Genomic DNA, 17,183 nt, shown 5'->3' with positions numbered 1-17,183 from the left:
TTCCAAATCCCATTTTTCTCCAGTTCCCCAAGAAAGTATTCAATAAAGCTGTGGGCAGGCAGAATGAAGGCAGTATTTGCTGTTTTGCAGTGAGGTGGACTGTCTTACAAAACTCCGTGCAGTGGGTGAACTGTCTGACCTTCTTTGAATACCATAATGTAACCAAAAATACCAGCAGATCTTTTGCATTGCAGATAGAAATGCTTTCTTGTTTGCGTTTCTGACACCAGTTAATTTAATTTGGTACTCTGCTTCATAAGGATGGTGCTCTTTTGTGAAAGTTGGCAGGCAGTGAAGTTTATGAACAGTGATAATAGCACATGCTGTGGAGGGTCAGTGTAAAATATTTTGCCTCCATGTAGAGATTAGCTAATAAAGTCTTTCTTCCTCTTTGCTTCATGAAAGAAATGCATAAACTTCTGTGGAAGACTAGCAGAAACAGGCCAAAGAAATCTCAAAACACGTAACCCATAGTTAGCTCCCACATACTGTGTAACTAGCACGCAGGAGCTGCGGCTGTCACTCCAAGGCTGTGTTAGATTATCAGCCATTTATGGGAAAGGATGTGGTCAGAGATGGAGGTAAATTGGTTCCAGTTTCCAAATGTCTGTTTTTTCAAATAGTGGTGTCTGAAGCCAACTAAACTACTTGGAAGACCCAAGATCTAGTCTGTTGGTTTTATCTGTTAAATCTTTAAAAATTTTAGGTTAAGAATTTGATGAACTTTGCATCTGTAATTTTCTGTAGAAAGACAGGTGTGTGCCTATAGTAGTTTATGTGCCAATTTTTCTTTGGTAGAAGAATAACAGGAAACTAAATCTGTTGTGAAGGTAGATTCTGGACAGGTTTTGACCTATGGATCCTCTCTTCCTCAAAATTCCTGAATTGGTACATCAGAATCATTTCAGAACTCTTTTGAGCAGTTCATTCTAATCTATATTCGAAACAAAGGAAGGAATATTAACACGAAGGTTAATACAAATAATTGGTACAGTGCAATGAGTTGTTTCCTTTTCTCATAATTTAGCTAGTAATTACAGTCTATAAGGAGAACAGAGCAGACTGAAAGGAGATAGTGAGGTCGTCAGAAATGAAGCATCTGTGACCAAGGAAACGCTTAGTATGTGCTATATTTTATAAGAAGACTGAGAACTAATAAACCTACATTATATTTGCATTGTATACTACCATTAGCTAATTTCGAAGATTTCGAGTAAATTGGTTGAACTGCGTGGTGAGAGTGGAAGCTAATCTTTGATATTTCGTACTATCGCAGGCAGGTGCTTAAAGGGAAAAGGTGGAGTTTGCAGTTAATATCTCCTAATGCTTAGTATTTTTATTTTTATATATATATTTAAACTCATATTTAGTGTGCAAAATCATTCACAGTGAATACTATGACTTAAAAAAAAAAAGATGCTAAGCAAATTGATTTACACCAATGAAGCATTCCTTCATGAATTAGCAACGTTTCCTATGCTGAAAATGAATTGTTGGCTATGGGTGCCGGCAGCTGGCAGGAGAACTTTAACCTAAGTTTTGAAAGCGGTAGCTACTTTGTCTCATAGAATGCCTAAAGGATTGATAAAGTATATTAAATATCCCCTCTTCTGGCCCATCACCAAGGTAAACAAGCATGTGAAAGTTCCAAGGAGTATAGAAATAATAAAAGAAGGAAAGATTAGGAATTAGCACAGTAGGATATCACCCTGCTTTAGTTCCTGCCTTTGCTTAAACTAAAGGTAATTTAGTTGCCATGTTACAGGAACAAAACGTGATAATGTTTGTCTCCTCCTTATAAGTGTTGAATCTACTGACTGATTTTAAACAGATTTTAAAATGGGAAAAGTTATGAAGAATAATTAAACTCTTACAAGTTGTGAATATGAGTGTCTACGTAGGGGACAGAGACAAGATTAATGCCTCAGCTGCAGGAAGGGTGTCGGTGTGATCTGCCATCTTAACAGACGTTAGAGATTCCGTATAGGAGAGCCTATTCAAGAGCCATAGTCTGTGGAATAAACTTCAGTGCAAGCTCCTGATTTTGGAGAAGCTAGTCTCAATCAAACATCAACATTAGCCTTCCAGAAATCACAGAACTATTTATGCTAGTTTGGGGGAGATTTTTTTCAATGCCGTTCTTTATTTTAAAAAATAGTGAATGGTGTAATGAGTTGCTTATGAGAGCAATGAGAGCTTTACATATGAAGAAAGAGGTTGTCATCAAACTAATAAGTCTTTTTTAATTAAAGCCCAACTCATCTGTGCTTTATTCTTAGCAGTGATTAAGTGGAAATATGAGTCTTTGTGCTTTCTGAAGTATTAAGATGTCTAAGTGAAAAGAAGATCCTTTAGAATAGACTTAAAGCAGGAGAGATACAGTTAAGAAAGTAAACTTACATGTTAATGGAGAAAAAAAAACACAGTACCAGTATCAGAAAATGATTGGCCATTTGAAGCTTCATCAGTCAAACAATGTAGTTGTAAATTTGGAATAAGCGATTCAGGTGCTCTGTCCATCTGGTTCTGTGAAATGTTCTGAAGAACTGCTCATAGAGTTTTTCATTGTAAGTGTTAGCGGGACAGTTCTCCACTGGAGCATCTCACTGTTGGGCTATGGCTAGTCAGGGAAATACTTGATGAAGAGGTGGAATTGATTAAAAATGGACCTTTGGCGAGAATATTTTAGAAGGTGAGAAGTTAAACCTGCTGGAAGATTGCTGATGGAAAGGCCAAAGTGACGGAAGGATTAGCAATGAGTAATAAGAAGTGAGGGAGACCAAATATCAAGAGGTGATGGTCAGCAGTATCAAAGTTGGAAATAAGGGTTTGAAGGTGCTAGGAAGCAGTTGTGGTTGACACAAATCCATGCATGTATGTGAGTTTCAAAATACAAAGATTGGATTCAAAATACGAAGATTGGATCTGGAGCTAATAGAGAAGGAATTCATTGACATTGGGGGAAAAAAAAAACAACCACCCTGAATTTTCTTACTGTCTTTAAAGCATTCTGAAGACTGGGTGATGTTTTTCTGTGTGTGTAACAGTGAAAGTATGCAGAAAGGACAATTACTATATGAATTTAATATGCTGATTACTTAAGTTCCTGGTTTTATCTTCAGCAGGTGATGGCTTGTGTCGATCACTGTGTCTCTTGTTTGGTGTCATGTGGATGCATGTTGTACTGAATTTTTCCCCTTTAACTGAAAAACCAATAATTTACTCAAAATTTTTCTTTTTTTGCCAAATTTTGCTTATAAATGTGGAATCAAAGTTCTAAATCTATAAAATGTTTGTGTAAAGGCACCATTTTTTTCCTCCTTTAACTTATTGTGGAGTCTCTTTTTTTTACTGTACTCCATCGTTGCTTTGTTGCCCTTCTGATTTTCCATCACTTGGTGCAGAAGTAACCTTTTGTCTTTTCAGTGGAAATTTGTTGTGCACAATTTGGTAATAAAGCAATGAATGTACTGTTAATTGGCTGTAATGAGGTACGCTGATACGCAATTCTGTATATAAGAGCAATATGTCTCTTGCTCCTTGAGAAAGGGACACTTAAACTGCTGCCTCCTGTGTTTTTCATTTTCAACAGTACACAGAACCTGTTTCAACCAATCATTCACACCTGGGACAGTTGTGCTAATTTTTGAATAACTACTCATAAGGCAAAGAGCAAAGTATTTTGTTCACAGCTTTTCCACCTAGGGATCGGAGGTCCGTTTTTTCTCTCACTGTACCGGTGTATCTGCAAAGTACTCCCACAGCCTTTATCTGCAAGTCCTCTTTAGCTGAAAGCTGATGAAGCAAAGGGAAATTGCTGTTTGTGTTGGTGCCAGTTAATCATGCTAGCCCAGCAGCATTTACATTCACACCACTGTAAGAAACACATAGTTAATTGGAGAACTGGCCGTATTTTACAGCTGACGAAGGTTAGCATTGCAGCAAGGCTGACTAATGGAAACTTATCTGACTCTTAGCCTGTATGTCTTGTAACAGGTTTGTACCCAGTGCAATACTTGCCAGGTTTTTTATTTGACCGATTCTGGTAAGATTGCTCTTTAGATTGGTATTGTTTTGGGGTAGGGGAGACAGGGGATGATGGCTAGGTGACTTGTATTACAAAATAGGTTAGTGAAGGAAGGTGCTGTAAAGAAGTGTTTGGGGTCTGGGTGTGCTTTTTTTGTTTTGTCTTGTTTGTAAGAACTGCATCTAACACACAGAGTCACAATTATACATGCATTTTTCTGTAAGTTTTGTAATATGGAAAACAAGAGAAAATGTTTAGAAGCTGCAGAATAACAATGATGGAGAAAATTATTTATTCTTTTCATAGGGGCCACCAACAGATGCTCCTGCGGTCGATACAGCGGAACAGGTTTATATCTCTTCCCTTGCACTGCTGAAAGTAAGTGTTCTGTGTGTACTGCATCTGTGTATAGTGCTGGAGATAGAGCATCTGGCACCTCTCCAGAATTTATGGACTTGTGCTCCTTAGGTGCTGGTCAGACTAATTTTTAAAATAAATTAATACTGTTTGGAACACTCAGAGTAAGAAATTTATTTTAATTACTTCTCTTTTGTTGGCTTCATTTTTACTATTTTATAGTTCCCTACAGTTTCCAAAAGTGCTACAAGTTGCAAATTATCTATAGATCAACAAAGACTGAAAGAACTATCCCAAGTCAAACTTGAACCTCCTGTTAAACATACAGTGTCATTTGGTCTTAATTCCAGATGTTGAAGCATGGTCGTGCTGGTGTCCCTATGGAAGTTATGGGTCTGATGCTCGGGGAATTTGTTGATGATTACACTGTGAGAGTGATTGATGTTTTTGCAATGCCACAGTCGGGAACGGTGAGTTCTTTGCAGCTAGACCTTGATAATTTTGTTTGTTTTTTCCTTATGGTAAATATTTTTAAAAGCTTTTCCTGCTTTACCTCATTTATGCAATCTTAAGGTATAACCTATTAGGTATAATTCAAACATGTCTAATGGATTTAAGGGTTTCAGTAAAAAAAAAAATTAGTTAAAACAGTTTTTTTTAGGAAAGACTAGTACATAAGTGTGTGTATTAATATATGGAGATGTTATGTCTTTATGTATGTATAAATATATTGGTATAACATCACTTATAAGATTTATAAATAGATAACTTAAGAACTCATAGTATATGAGCCAGGGGAAGGATTCAAAATGTAAAACGTTTGATTAGAAGTGTATCATGCCCTTAATTGGGATGGTGCTATACATATACTTCAAACTTGCTCTCTTTGACAGATCTTACAGTGGCATGTCTCTTAAATGATATCTTTGTGATGTGAAAAAAATGATGTATTTTAATTTTGAGTAAGAATATTCATGTTATAAAGAGATATTTTAAAGAGATGATGAGCCAAATGGGTATAATTGGAATTTTTTATGCTTTTTTTGTGTAACTTGAATGAAATACTCTTCTTAAAAGAAGCACGAATCCCTTTGTAACTCAGAGCTGCACATCAATTAAATTTTTTAATTCTTTTGTCCTGAGTTTATTCTATGTGTAGTTTAAGTAGAATCTACAAAAAGCCAGTATGTGATATTTATCTGGAATAAAACCTGTAGAGCTAGCTGAACTTGTGAGAAACAGGCCAGAGTTTGCAAAACAAAAAGAGGAGGAAGATTAATTCCTATGCCTATTTAATCATGTTTACTCATAGTAGAGATGACTTAAATAGCAATTCAAAATCTTCTTTCAGCATTTTAAAAATCACATTGAAATACGTTTACAAAATTGTATTTTACATTTAAGGGTGTTCTATCAAGCAGTTCCGAAGTAGTCGGGTTGCTCTTTTAAACAGATGCTTGTGAATGGTGTTTAAATTTTTGTTTGTGGAAAGTAACAGGTTAAAAGATAATATTGCTTTATGTACGACGACTATGATTTTTACCTGTCTTCTACATCAGGGTGTCAGTGTGGAGGCAGTTGATCCTGTATTTCAAGCAAAAATGTTGGATATGCTGAAACAGACGGGAAGGTAAGTCACCCTAAAGAGGGCTGACAGTAGCAAGTTCTTCCTGCATGTCGTTTAAAGAAACAACTGGCTTTCTGCAAAACTAGTGATCGAGGGGCTATTAATAATGTTTAAAAAGAAATAATTGGCCCAGAAATCAGGTGAGTAGCATAGCATGTAATTCAGTCCACCTCATGCATTTCAATTGTTGGGAGATTGTCACTCATGTTAAACCTATAGCTTTGATTATTGCACAGAAAGATTAGAATGCTGCTCAATTTAGTATAGGCAGTTACTAGATGGTACCTGCTTAAAAGATTGATTTTTTTAATTTCTTTTAATTAAGATAAAAAATTACAAAGTTGTAGCTTATTTATGCGCAATTTTAATGAAAAGAAAGGGAAAATAATTTTGTAAAAGATCCTAGTATTTAAACAATTTTTATTTCACTCCTACCTCTCAACAGTTGTCGTCTGCTTGCTCAAATTCTTTTACTGTGGGAAAAACTTCAAAATTAATGTTAGCAAAAGGCTCAGCAGCTGAACAGAACAGTGCAAATTGCTTTTTGACTGAGTTCCTAGTTCTACTGCTGGTTTAATTGATATTTAATCCTTTCCCACCGTTGGTTCCCGTTGTCCATGTCTGAAATGGACTTTCTGCCGTGAAAAGTCAACCCTTGACGCCAAGGAGTTAAAGAGTAGATATTTACTCAAGTGCTGAAAGGGTAAAAACTGGTTCAGGGAAGGTGTGGTAACAGGGTGAAAAACTGAAAGCATGATCTACCACTGCTAATGTGCATCCCTTAATGATAGCCCTCTTTTGTCGCGTTTATTCATGTCCATGTTTTCACCATACTATGGTGAGTAATTTAAATATTTCTAATGGTGTTTTTTTCACAGCTCATCCTAATTTATGCCCTGACACATTACTATTTCTTCTTGTGTTATGTATTTTTATTTTTAAGAATCTCAATGTCCTCTTTGTTTCAGACCTGAGATGGTAGTTGGTTGGTATCATAGTCACCCTGGCTTTGGCTGTTGGCTGTCTGGTGTAGATATCAATACTCAGCAGAGCTTTGAAGCCTTATCAGAAAGAGCTGTTGCTGTGGTGGTGGATCCCATTCAGAGTGTAAAAGGAAAGGTATAGTAGGCTTGCTTTTTTTTTTTAAGGTACTTCAGTAAGATTTAATATAGAAGCACTGCAAATATGTTTAAGTTCTTGATTTTTTTGGAGGCCCATTCTGCATTAAAAAATAAAAATAAAAAAACAATTCTCATTGTAAATGAAAAGATCATTTTTAGTTTATTCTGCATCTTACATCAGTAGTCTTTAAACAGGGTGGAAGTCTTTGATATTGTCAGTACACATAACCAATCATAATCCTCCCTTAATATTTTGCTGTTCAGGTGTCACTCAACATGTTTGCAACTAATAATCCAAGTATACATTGTTTCAGATACTACATTTTAGCCACAAAATCTAAGATCAATTACTAACAGATTGGAATAGGTTCAGCCCCTTAACGTGGATACTAAGAAGGCATTGATTTACAGGCGTTGCATATGAGGGCTTTTAGTATCATTTCTATTCCAAATGTTTTGGGCAATAAAACTTTACAGAAGACTTGGTATCAAGCATTTGAGTTTGAGAAGTGTGGAGATAAATGATTAAGTATGTTAAATGATTATGAAAAGAGATTAACTTGCAAAGCATATTGGGTTATAGTTGTCCTTTGTTGAAATCTCTTTTGTTCTTGTTTAGTTCTCTTTTTATTTCTTTCTAGCCCCATATGCCATTTTCCTATTTCCTGCCTCATGACAGCAGGGAGCAGCTCTATTATCACCTTCACAGAGCTGTCTGCAAATGTGAGAGGCAATTCGATTTTGCTCAACCACAGGGAGAGTGGATTAGAAAAACTACAGAACGTACAGAAATTGGCTAGGTGGTTTACTGCTTTAAAATACTGCTGAGGTGTTTTGTTTGAGCATGCACTCCCATTGTATTGTAGAATAATTATTGAAATGCGTCATGGTATATATGGATGATATTAATGTAAATTTATAAATATTTTAAAAGTAAGTGTTCATCTTCTGTAAAGCTGTAGTATCATATTTCCTGTGAGACAGATCATATTAAAGCTACCAAACAATTCCACTAAGGGTTCCCTTAATTTCATAATAGAATATTCTGAAGCTACAGTTGCATTTTCAGTTGGTTGGGTTTTTTTTTAGTTCTGATTTTTTTATAGCAAATTTGTTTATGTAACAGGCAATTGAAAAATTAATAGCTTCTGGTTGTTTGGAAGCTATTAGACATCTGAATCAATTTTGCTCCCTTTTAAATTACATGAAGAATGGAAGAAAATTTAGGTGATTTTTGTGGGGAAAAAACCCGATGCAGTAGAATATTTAATTACTCTCGACTTATTTTTTCTAGAACTTTTTCCTTTTGCTTTTTTTTTCCCCCACTCCAATAGAAATGTTGAAATAGGATTCTTTTCATTTTGTCAAAATATAATTTTCAGGACTATACTAGTAATTAATTTAGACCTCACTGGCTATTAAATCCGTTAAGGAGAAAAGCCTCCCAGTAAGTCACACTAGCATTATACCACACTTGCTCACTAAGTGCATGGTTTGGTTTTTTTTTTTTAAATAATTTTTTGCCACTGTTGTTTGACACAGTTATCACCTTTGAGGGTCTTTTTTTTCTTCAAGAAAATAATCTTTGGCGTATTTATTTTGAATGTGAATAAATTTTTGTCCATCTAAACATTTCTTGAATTTTTGTCCATCTAAACATTTCTCAATTATAGCTCTTCTTATGGCATTGCTGCCAGTACTTGAGATCACTGGAAGTCTTGTAATGTTTGTTTTTCGTACATGTCTAGCTGCTTCAGTCAGATTAAATTACATTCTCAGGTTTCACATTAAAAAAAAGTTTACATCTGTCATGTTTCTGGCAAGTGCATCCTTAAAAGCTTAGAATCCCCCAAGTTATGAATACCACTTCTAATTAATTTCTTGATTTTGGGGGCAAGACTGGGCTATGGAATGTGTATGACTTTTATGATCCTGATTGGCAAGATCACTTATATTAAAATATATTTTGATTTTAGATGAACTGAGAAAAGAACAGATATATTAGAGCTCAAGGGGATTTCTTAGGTCAGGTTTGACTGCTTCATGTGCATGGCTGCCTTAGTATGGTGTCCAGTGCCTCTTCGTATGTTAGACAACTTGAGCTAAGCCTGTTTCAGGCAAGTACCTACTTTTTCTCAGTGCCAGCAAAAGAAGAACTGCTTGCAGAGGTAATTTTGCTGGTGTAATAGCCACTATACTGGTGGGCTTTTGCTCGTGTATGTAGCTATGTTAGTCCAAGATCATTACTCATTATACCTTTCACTAGCGTAACTGTCTGGCAAAAAAATTATAGTGAACATGTGGCATAGAAGATTTTAATATGGTATGTTTTGACTGAGATTAGATGTATTTAAAAACAAAGTTCAAAATAACACATTAGCTAATTTTAAACCTGCCTCAGGGCGGGTCCGTGCCCGTGCCCGTATAAATTGCTATGGCTTATAGTCAGTGAAGCAGTCATGGTTGTGCTGGTGAAGAATAACCGGAGCAGAGGTTATTTTCACGTGTCAGGAAGTTGAAATGAATTCTGATGAGGAGCCTCAGGTTCACCTTGACTAGCTAAAGCATTAAAAAGCAGTTTGCCCTGGCACTGGTAGAAAGCAAAAACTTGTTAACTTCTTTGTTAGCTGTCCTCGTGGGGATACACGTGTTCCAAACACCTAGTAGAACAGGGGTGTATGATTGCAATTTAAAGATAAGAATACATATAATTCTCATCAGTTAAAAAAAAAAAAAGTCATTTTATGTCTTCTTAAACCCAATGAGCAAAAATAAAAAGTCATATAGAATATTTATATAAAAATAACACCCTCGTATAGATCTGTGGATTAAATGCCAACTGTTTTAATGACCATGTTAGGACTGGGATATTATTACATGAATATAGTAGGACACATGAAGGACAAGTAATTCTAAATACTGATCTTATTACTTTACATAGATATTCTTGCACACGCAGTATGCTTTTTCATGACAGTGTGCCATATATTGCAATTTTTAAGCTAATAATGTTCCAGCTGTCTGTAAAATAAACTCACAACAGATCAGTGAATTTTAACTGAAGGTCAGTGTTATTGGAACGCAGAGAGAAAAAGCTTTATGTTTTGGCTTTTTTTTTTTTTTTTAATTATTTCTATGAATGAAATCAGAAAGTAAACATGCTGAAATATGGCCAGTGGGGCAACCTGGCTAGCTGTTGCTTCATCTTGTACTTACTAATAAACCTTTCTTTTACCCCCTCCAGTTTTCCAGTCTGTGCAATGGAAGTTGTAATACGTATTTAGAATATTCCACAGAAGTGTAATTTCATTAAAGATCTGGAATAAAGCTAAATATTGACATTTCGTATTTATTTCCAACATACATTTTGAAATGTCTGTACAGAGAACTATATACCTTTGCCAAATGTTAAAAATAAATTTATTTTTGGGCCTTAACTTAGCAGCTGTTCTTCACCTCTTAAGGAAAATATAGCTACATTAAACCCATTGTAACATAGTATCTTTAACTCCACAAGCATTAACTTACTGTGTTGCACTCATATATGTTAAATTAAGACAAAAGTGGTGTTTTCTTTTTTGAACTGTTTTAAAGTTTAAACTTTAAATCTTTATTAGAAAAAAGTCACCATTTAAAATGGTTTGTTTTTCTGAGGCAGTTCCTTGGTTTTCCTTGATTAATAATTGCTGGCATAAGGATCGATAAAATATCCAAAATTGTCAGAAGTCCATTTCATACGTCCGAGAAGTTTGCTGGTGCTTCTGGTGTTTAGTAGGATATGTAGCAAAACCTTTTATTCATACAGCAAAATTTCATGTCTGTTATAGCATAATTTTTCCTAGCAAGGCACTGTCAGAAGTATTTGTAAGGAAGATCTGTTGGTTTATGGTAAAAATATTTTTTTTAATTGTTTGCTGAGGAAAAGACTTGCCTTTGCGATAACTTTTTATAAATTCTACTTTGCATGTTAATCACCTCCTGACAGATAAAAACAAGTATGCTATGCATCTTAATCTTGTGCTTAAACCATATCCTGCCACTTTCACAAAAGAGGTTTTTGCTATGGTGTTTTATCCTTATCGTAATCTCATTCAGAGGGTACAAGGAGAAAAAAACATGTACCTTTGGGTAGCCAGATAAATCGAAATAATTCCAGTTGTAAATGATCTCAGGAGATCATCTAGTCCAACTTTGTGCAGAGCACAGAGTCAACGTTGAGTTCAGACCAGCTCGCTTGGGGTTTTGTCCACTTGAGTCTTGAGATGCAACAGCCTCATGGGAAAACCTGTTCCAATACTTTATTATTCTTGCAATTTTTTTTCCCTCGTGTACAGTCAGCAGCTCCTCATTTCAGTTTTTTACTGTCTTCTGTCACATACATCATTGAAGAACCTTGTTCTGTGGTCTGAGTAACGTCTTCTGGAATTGGAAGGTTTAATACTTCAAAAAGTAGCCAGAATGTGGGCTGTAGTCTAAAACCATTTTGTTCAAGCAGTTTGTTTTCAGTGGAAGTTGTAAATTGCTTTCTTGTGTTCAATTTATGAGATCTTTAGAATTTTACTCTAAAAGGAGTAACAAATGTGATGAACTTTATCATTTGTTCTTTTACTCATTTTTAAAGTGTGAAAAAAAATTATTCTTATCATGCTACTAGAAGTCCCAAAGAGGGACAGTTATTCTGTATGGTTGGGTTTTTTTAAAAAAAGTATTATTTGTCCTAAAATAGCTATTCTCTGGAGAGAGAGAGAGAGAGAGAGAGAGAGAAAGAAAGATGCTGGGTTTATCCTTATACAAATAAAGAGCTGAGGAGAAGAGAGTTTAGCTGAGTTGCTACTGGAGGTCCATAGCAAAATTGTGTCTGTCCAAAGCCGAGGTCATCTTAATCAAGGTGAAGATCGCAAAGTCCTTTTGAGCTGTTAACAAAGAAAAATAATATCTTTAAATATTCAAATCTCTGTTTAGAATGATATGGCATTCTACGCCTATCATAAAAGTGTGGTGGCTCAAATACTATACTTTGAAATTTTGTAGTATTCCAGCATGTTTTCAGTTCTTATTGTGCTAATGAGACTTCATCCATTTTTTTCAAAATGGACAAAATTTATGTAGGCATAGGATAAAATGCCACCGCGAAACCAATAGATCATATGGTAGAACAGAGGTTTGTTTTTCATTTGCTAGATGACCTATTCTGGTGACCTCTTCCATAAACACTCCTCTTCCTCTTTTTTTGCCCATTGGTACTTCTAAATCTAGGTGACAACCTGTATGTAATTAGTTATGTATATGAGCTATATGGTTTTGTTAATACCTGATTTCAGTTTTTAACTCTTCAGAGTGATAGATGGTCATTTTGTTGAGTGCTGACCGTAACAATAGCCATTTGCAAATAGTGTTGATCTCTTCTGCTACTTTTACATTTCAGTTTAGATTAAATTTTCTATATACTACACTGTCTCAGCTTGGTGACATATGTGAGGAAAGGCAGCTGAGCTCCTTTTCTGAGACAGTTTTTGTGTGGCAAATCCTCCCAACTTACTAAGACAAGTATGTATGTGAATGGTTTTATAACTTGGTAATTAGTTGATAGTCTAAAAGAGTGAAACCAAAAGCAGACAGAGATTTAACAATTACTCTTCTGAATGTTGGAATTACCATCTAGCTTCAAGAATTTTCTTCAGCTGAACGTAAGTCTTACACTAGTTTTCTGAAAGACTGCATGTTTTCAGACCTCCAGCCTTTTACCAGAGGCTGTTCTTTTTCCTTTGAACCTATCCTTTTCCCTTGTTTGTTTGAATTAACCACGGGATTGGAGGAGATGGTGACTGTTTTTTAAGAAGCCAGGAAAAAAAAAAAGCTATCCTTAAAATGAGATGTGTGGAGAGACTAGTGTAATGCCTGAACTTTGAAATTTAAAATAGCCCATTAAGAATTAAGTTTGTGAGAACTTTAAATAGATTGGAGCCACCTAACAAGATTTTCTTTATATACCCAACTCTCCCTCCCTACTTCATGCATTTGTCTTAACCTTTACGTTAGTAAATCTTCCCTAGACACAAGTGAATTCAACAGTCATTAGAGTATGGCTTGAAAGTATTAATTAAAAACAACTAAACAAACCAGTAAATTGACTATGTTGTCATTACTGCTTTGGAGACATGCCTGTTTGTTGTGAATTATTATACAGACAGTATTTTACAAGAAAATACATTTTAAAACATGTGATACCTGCAATTTTATGTCAGAATCTTTTATACCTGGAACAACTTTCATTATTAGAACTGGACTTGCACACTTTTCTGATGTAAAGGAAAAAATTCTAAAATAAAGAAGATAACTTTACAATGTGTAATTTTGGTTGAAATTGCAAGGGTACATTTCTGTACATTTTGTACAATGTCTGGTACGTTTAGATACTCTTACAGTACTGTGGTATTTCTTAACGTTGACTGAACAGAGCATTTGGTGCAGTAACCTGCATATCAGAGACGGAAACATCCTAATTTGCTGTAGGCAAGAACCTAGTTTCGATAGGAGTCTGAGTTGGAGAATAAAGAAGTAGATACATTTGTGCTAGGTTTGATTACTGTTGATTCAATAAAGATTGATGCTCTTTTCCCCAAAGAATCGCATTTGTAAGAGGTGAATTGCATCTGCGCTACAGTGTAGGCCACTTGGTGTTCTCAGTTCAGGATGTGTTTTTCTACACCTAGGCATAAGCTACAAAGTATTGAACTGTTTTATTACTGCCAGTATACCACTGTTGGGTTTGAAAACCAGCATTTTTTATAGTAGTTGCACATATTCGGACTAACATATTTTGCATATTTTACTTCCTAATTTTTTAATGGGCTGCCAAAACTGTTAATATCAATGCTGGTGTTCTAAAATTTGTTATGCAACATCCTTTGGACTTGCTGTGATTTAATTAAGCGATGTGCGTTTACCTACTCAACCATTTTCATAGGTTACTTCAGTTCATGCCCTTCCTTAAACCAAAAAAAGTTCCAAGATTACTTTTTGTTGAAAAGTATTAAATGTTTAATTTCCTTTTGCTGTGGTGGATGTAGAATAGTCCATTTATCTTCATTAAGGCATATAGCTTTAAAACTTGTGGCTTTGCTACTTGGGAGTTATGGATGCATGCCCTTACTTGTCAAGATAAATGTATTATACTGTAGTTCTCTCCCCTCCCAGTATGGATATTCAAGTTGTACTGCGGATTTGACCACAAGTAAGCAATTCTCTAAGGACAGAGAAGGAAAATGTACATACTCCTAGGAATATATTTTCCAGAGCTAAAATTGACATTTTATAAATAATTTCCACGTTACAAACTTCAAACTCACAATCACAGCAATTCAGTGATATGCATTTGGCATGAGTCAGTTTCAGTTCTTAGTGCTTTTCATTGGAAATGGCATAAAAAGTAAGGTTTCTTTGAATTTTTTATGTTGTGGGCTTACAGGGGACAGAAGATGTTCTTCACTTGTAGTTGTCTAACAGTGCATGGCAGCATAAATAACGAGATGGTCATAAACCAGAGCTGCACTTCTCAGGTCACATGTTCCATTTCATTTTTAAAGGATCTAGAAACAAAGCAAGCAGTTGATAACAGGTCAGTTGCAGGTGATAAAAGAGATTTTAGATGGGACATTACTTCTTTTTCCACACCTGGCGTAACCACATTATATCCTTTGCAGAGTTGTCTTTAAGCACTGGTATGTTTGTTCATAAACAGATGGCATAAACAATACATCGCTATTTGAATTCCAAGGACACAATACATTTTTAAAGATAGTCACCATATGTCATAGATTCTTCACTGGAAAAAATATTGATGTTAGAAGTTTTTTTAATTTAAACAAAAAATGCTGACTTACTTCTAACTGAAGATTACCATTAAAATATAGTGGATCTTGCAAAACAGAACTGTTTCTTTCAATATTGTTTGTAGATTTGATATTGGAGGGGTTTAATAGAATCAAGTGTGTAAAGTACTCTTGAAATTCTCTAAATTTTTTCTTTGATAAAAAAATACCCCACAAAGTTACAAAGACTGTTTTAGAAAACTGGTAATTTGTATATGGCATGCACACTCTCAGAAGAAGACTAAAATAAGTCTGGCTACTAAGCATCCTAAATTTTAATCAAGCCATTATTTTTAATAACTGTGCAGACTATAGAAGGCCAGATTTTTATCTAGTTAACAATTGAGGAGTCCGGCGCTTGTCTTAAATTGTGAATAACTATGAATCATATTAATTATAGCTATCCTCAAATTTATTAAGTACACTGAAGATAATTGTAAATTTTCTTTCTAAAAATACATTATGTGGGCTCTACTGTGGGTTGTTGACCCCAGGGAAATGCTTAAAAAATGCTGTATAGTTATTGTTTTTTAGATTACTATGCTTTTTGAAGCTAAGACAGATGTACAAAAAGATGCAGTTTTTATTTTGTATTGGCAGCTTCCAAATATTTAGTATCTATTTCCAAGAGCTGCAATTAGTAAAGCATCCATGGTACTGAAATCCACACATCCCACAAGCTAATTATATTTGCAAGGTCAGATTGAATACATATTTTCAGAAAAATAAAGGGTTATATAAATGTGTCTTCTACTTGGCTGTTATATCACAGTTTGTTGATCTGGAGTATAATGTGTACAATTCACAAATTTGTCTGATAACAGAAAGTGGTGTGTGATTGTGTTTATTTTACTAACCAGTATATTCACAGCAATCACTTCCAAATATCTCTCCAGTAAAGATGTGTTAATTACAAAACAGACAAGGTCTTCTATTATATTAAAGCTACTAACAAGAAGACAGCAGGAATCACACATGTAAATAGCATCATCAACCCCTATTTTAGTCCTCTGTTTTGATCTGTGAGTTGCGCATAGACCAAAGGTGCTATTAAAGACTCAGTATATGAAATAGGCAGCATTATATGAACAAAATTTATTCAACAAGAAAACAGACCTTTAACATGAATTTAACAAGCCTGAGAAATTATAAACTCTCATATGCTGCAGATTCATGCAGTGATAATAAACAAAAAAGGAAAGTAAGAGGTTTCCTTAAGCTAGCCAAACTGCTAATGGTTTTGTTATAAGCTGTCTGCTGTTGAAATGACCTCTGAAAAGTCTGAAGACACTTGTACTAGGGAAATTAAATGGTCAGAGTGGTGAAAGAGTTGCACTATGGAAGTGCATTTAAAAAAAAAAAAATTCTATCTTCATATTTCTGGAAAATATCCCAGTGGCATAGACTTTTGTTTAACTTTTGTATGTCTTTGCAGAAAGGGAATTTAGCATGAAGCTTGGAAACTGTAGTTTTTACTAAAACAGTGCACGCTGCATTAGGTAATTTAAGTACAATGAAAGCTTAAATTTTTTGGATGAGAAATACTGACTGCTTACAACAAAAATCTAAGTAACTGAGTGGGTTTCTGTGCTGCTTTTAATTAATCCTTAGAGGTTCTTTGTTCAAAATACTGTGTCTAAAGTTTCCATCATAGAATACGGGGTGACCATGTTGCTGTCACCTGATTGCATCATGCTGTACTTCAAAATGCACAAACGTAGAGGGGAGACTTCAGCTTGTACACACCTCCAAGTGCTCACCGGGGCTTTTTTCTTGAATCTTACTGTGGCATAATTAACACCTACTTCACCCATTGCTCATTAGTACACTGGACATTAATGAGTCTATTTATTTTGATATAATCCTCTAAAGATGGGACTGATTTGTGCTCGCTGTGAAAAAGGCAATTACATTTCATAGAAATGAATATGTAGGATTTATTGTTGTATTTATGTTTTTATTGCGTATTAGGTCTAAATTTAGCCTCCAGGTTGTTGAGCATGTTAGTTTCTTTAAGATGGTTGCTATAGTGATAGCAGCAAATTCCTTTAATCTTAGTGTAGTTAAAGTATTTAGTTACCATTGGTCGTCACAGTGCAACTGAGACAAGAAATATCATTCACACATGTACTTTTTGTACCCCTCTGAGATTGTAGAAATTGCAATTTTATCCCTTTTTA

The 17,183-nt window shown here is 35.0% G+C and overlaps 1 protein-coding gene across 2 annotated transcripts in view; it reads left to right on the top strand.

The window, feature by feature from the left end:
* Positions 1–17,183, top strand: part of PSMD14 (proteasome 26S subunit, non-ATPase 14) — a 49,242-nt gene that overhangs the window by 19,529 nt on the left and 12,530 nt on the right. For both annotated transcript variants that reach the window (XM_082311540.1, XM_082311541.1), the window contains 4 exons: positions 4,334–4,405; positions 4,735–4,854; positions 5,944–6,014; positions 6,980–7,130. In XM_082311540.1, the coding sequence (XP_082167666.1) occupies positions 4,334–4,405; positions 4,735–4,854; positions 5,944–6,014; positions 6,980–7,130 (414 nt within the window). The remainder of the gene's footprint in view (positions 1–4,333; positions 4,406–4,734; positions 4,855–5,943; positions 6,015–6,979; positions 7,131–17,183) is intronic.

Source organism: Platalea leucorodia (assembly GCF_965183815.1).
Source record: "Platalea leucorodia genome assembly, chromosome: 5".
In the NCBI taxonomy this organism is placed as follows: Eukaryota; Metazoa; Chordata; class Aves; order Pelecaniformes; family Threskiornithidae; genus Platalea; species Platalea leucorodia.
The sequence above is the reverse complement of the archived record's forward strand: the minus strand, read 5'-3'. Positions and strand labels throughout refer to the sequence as shown.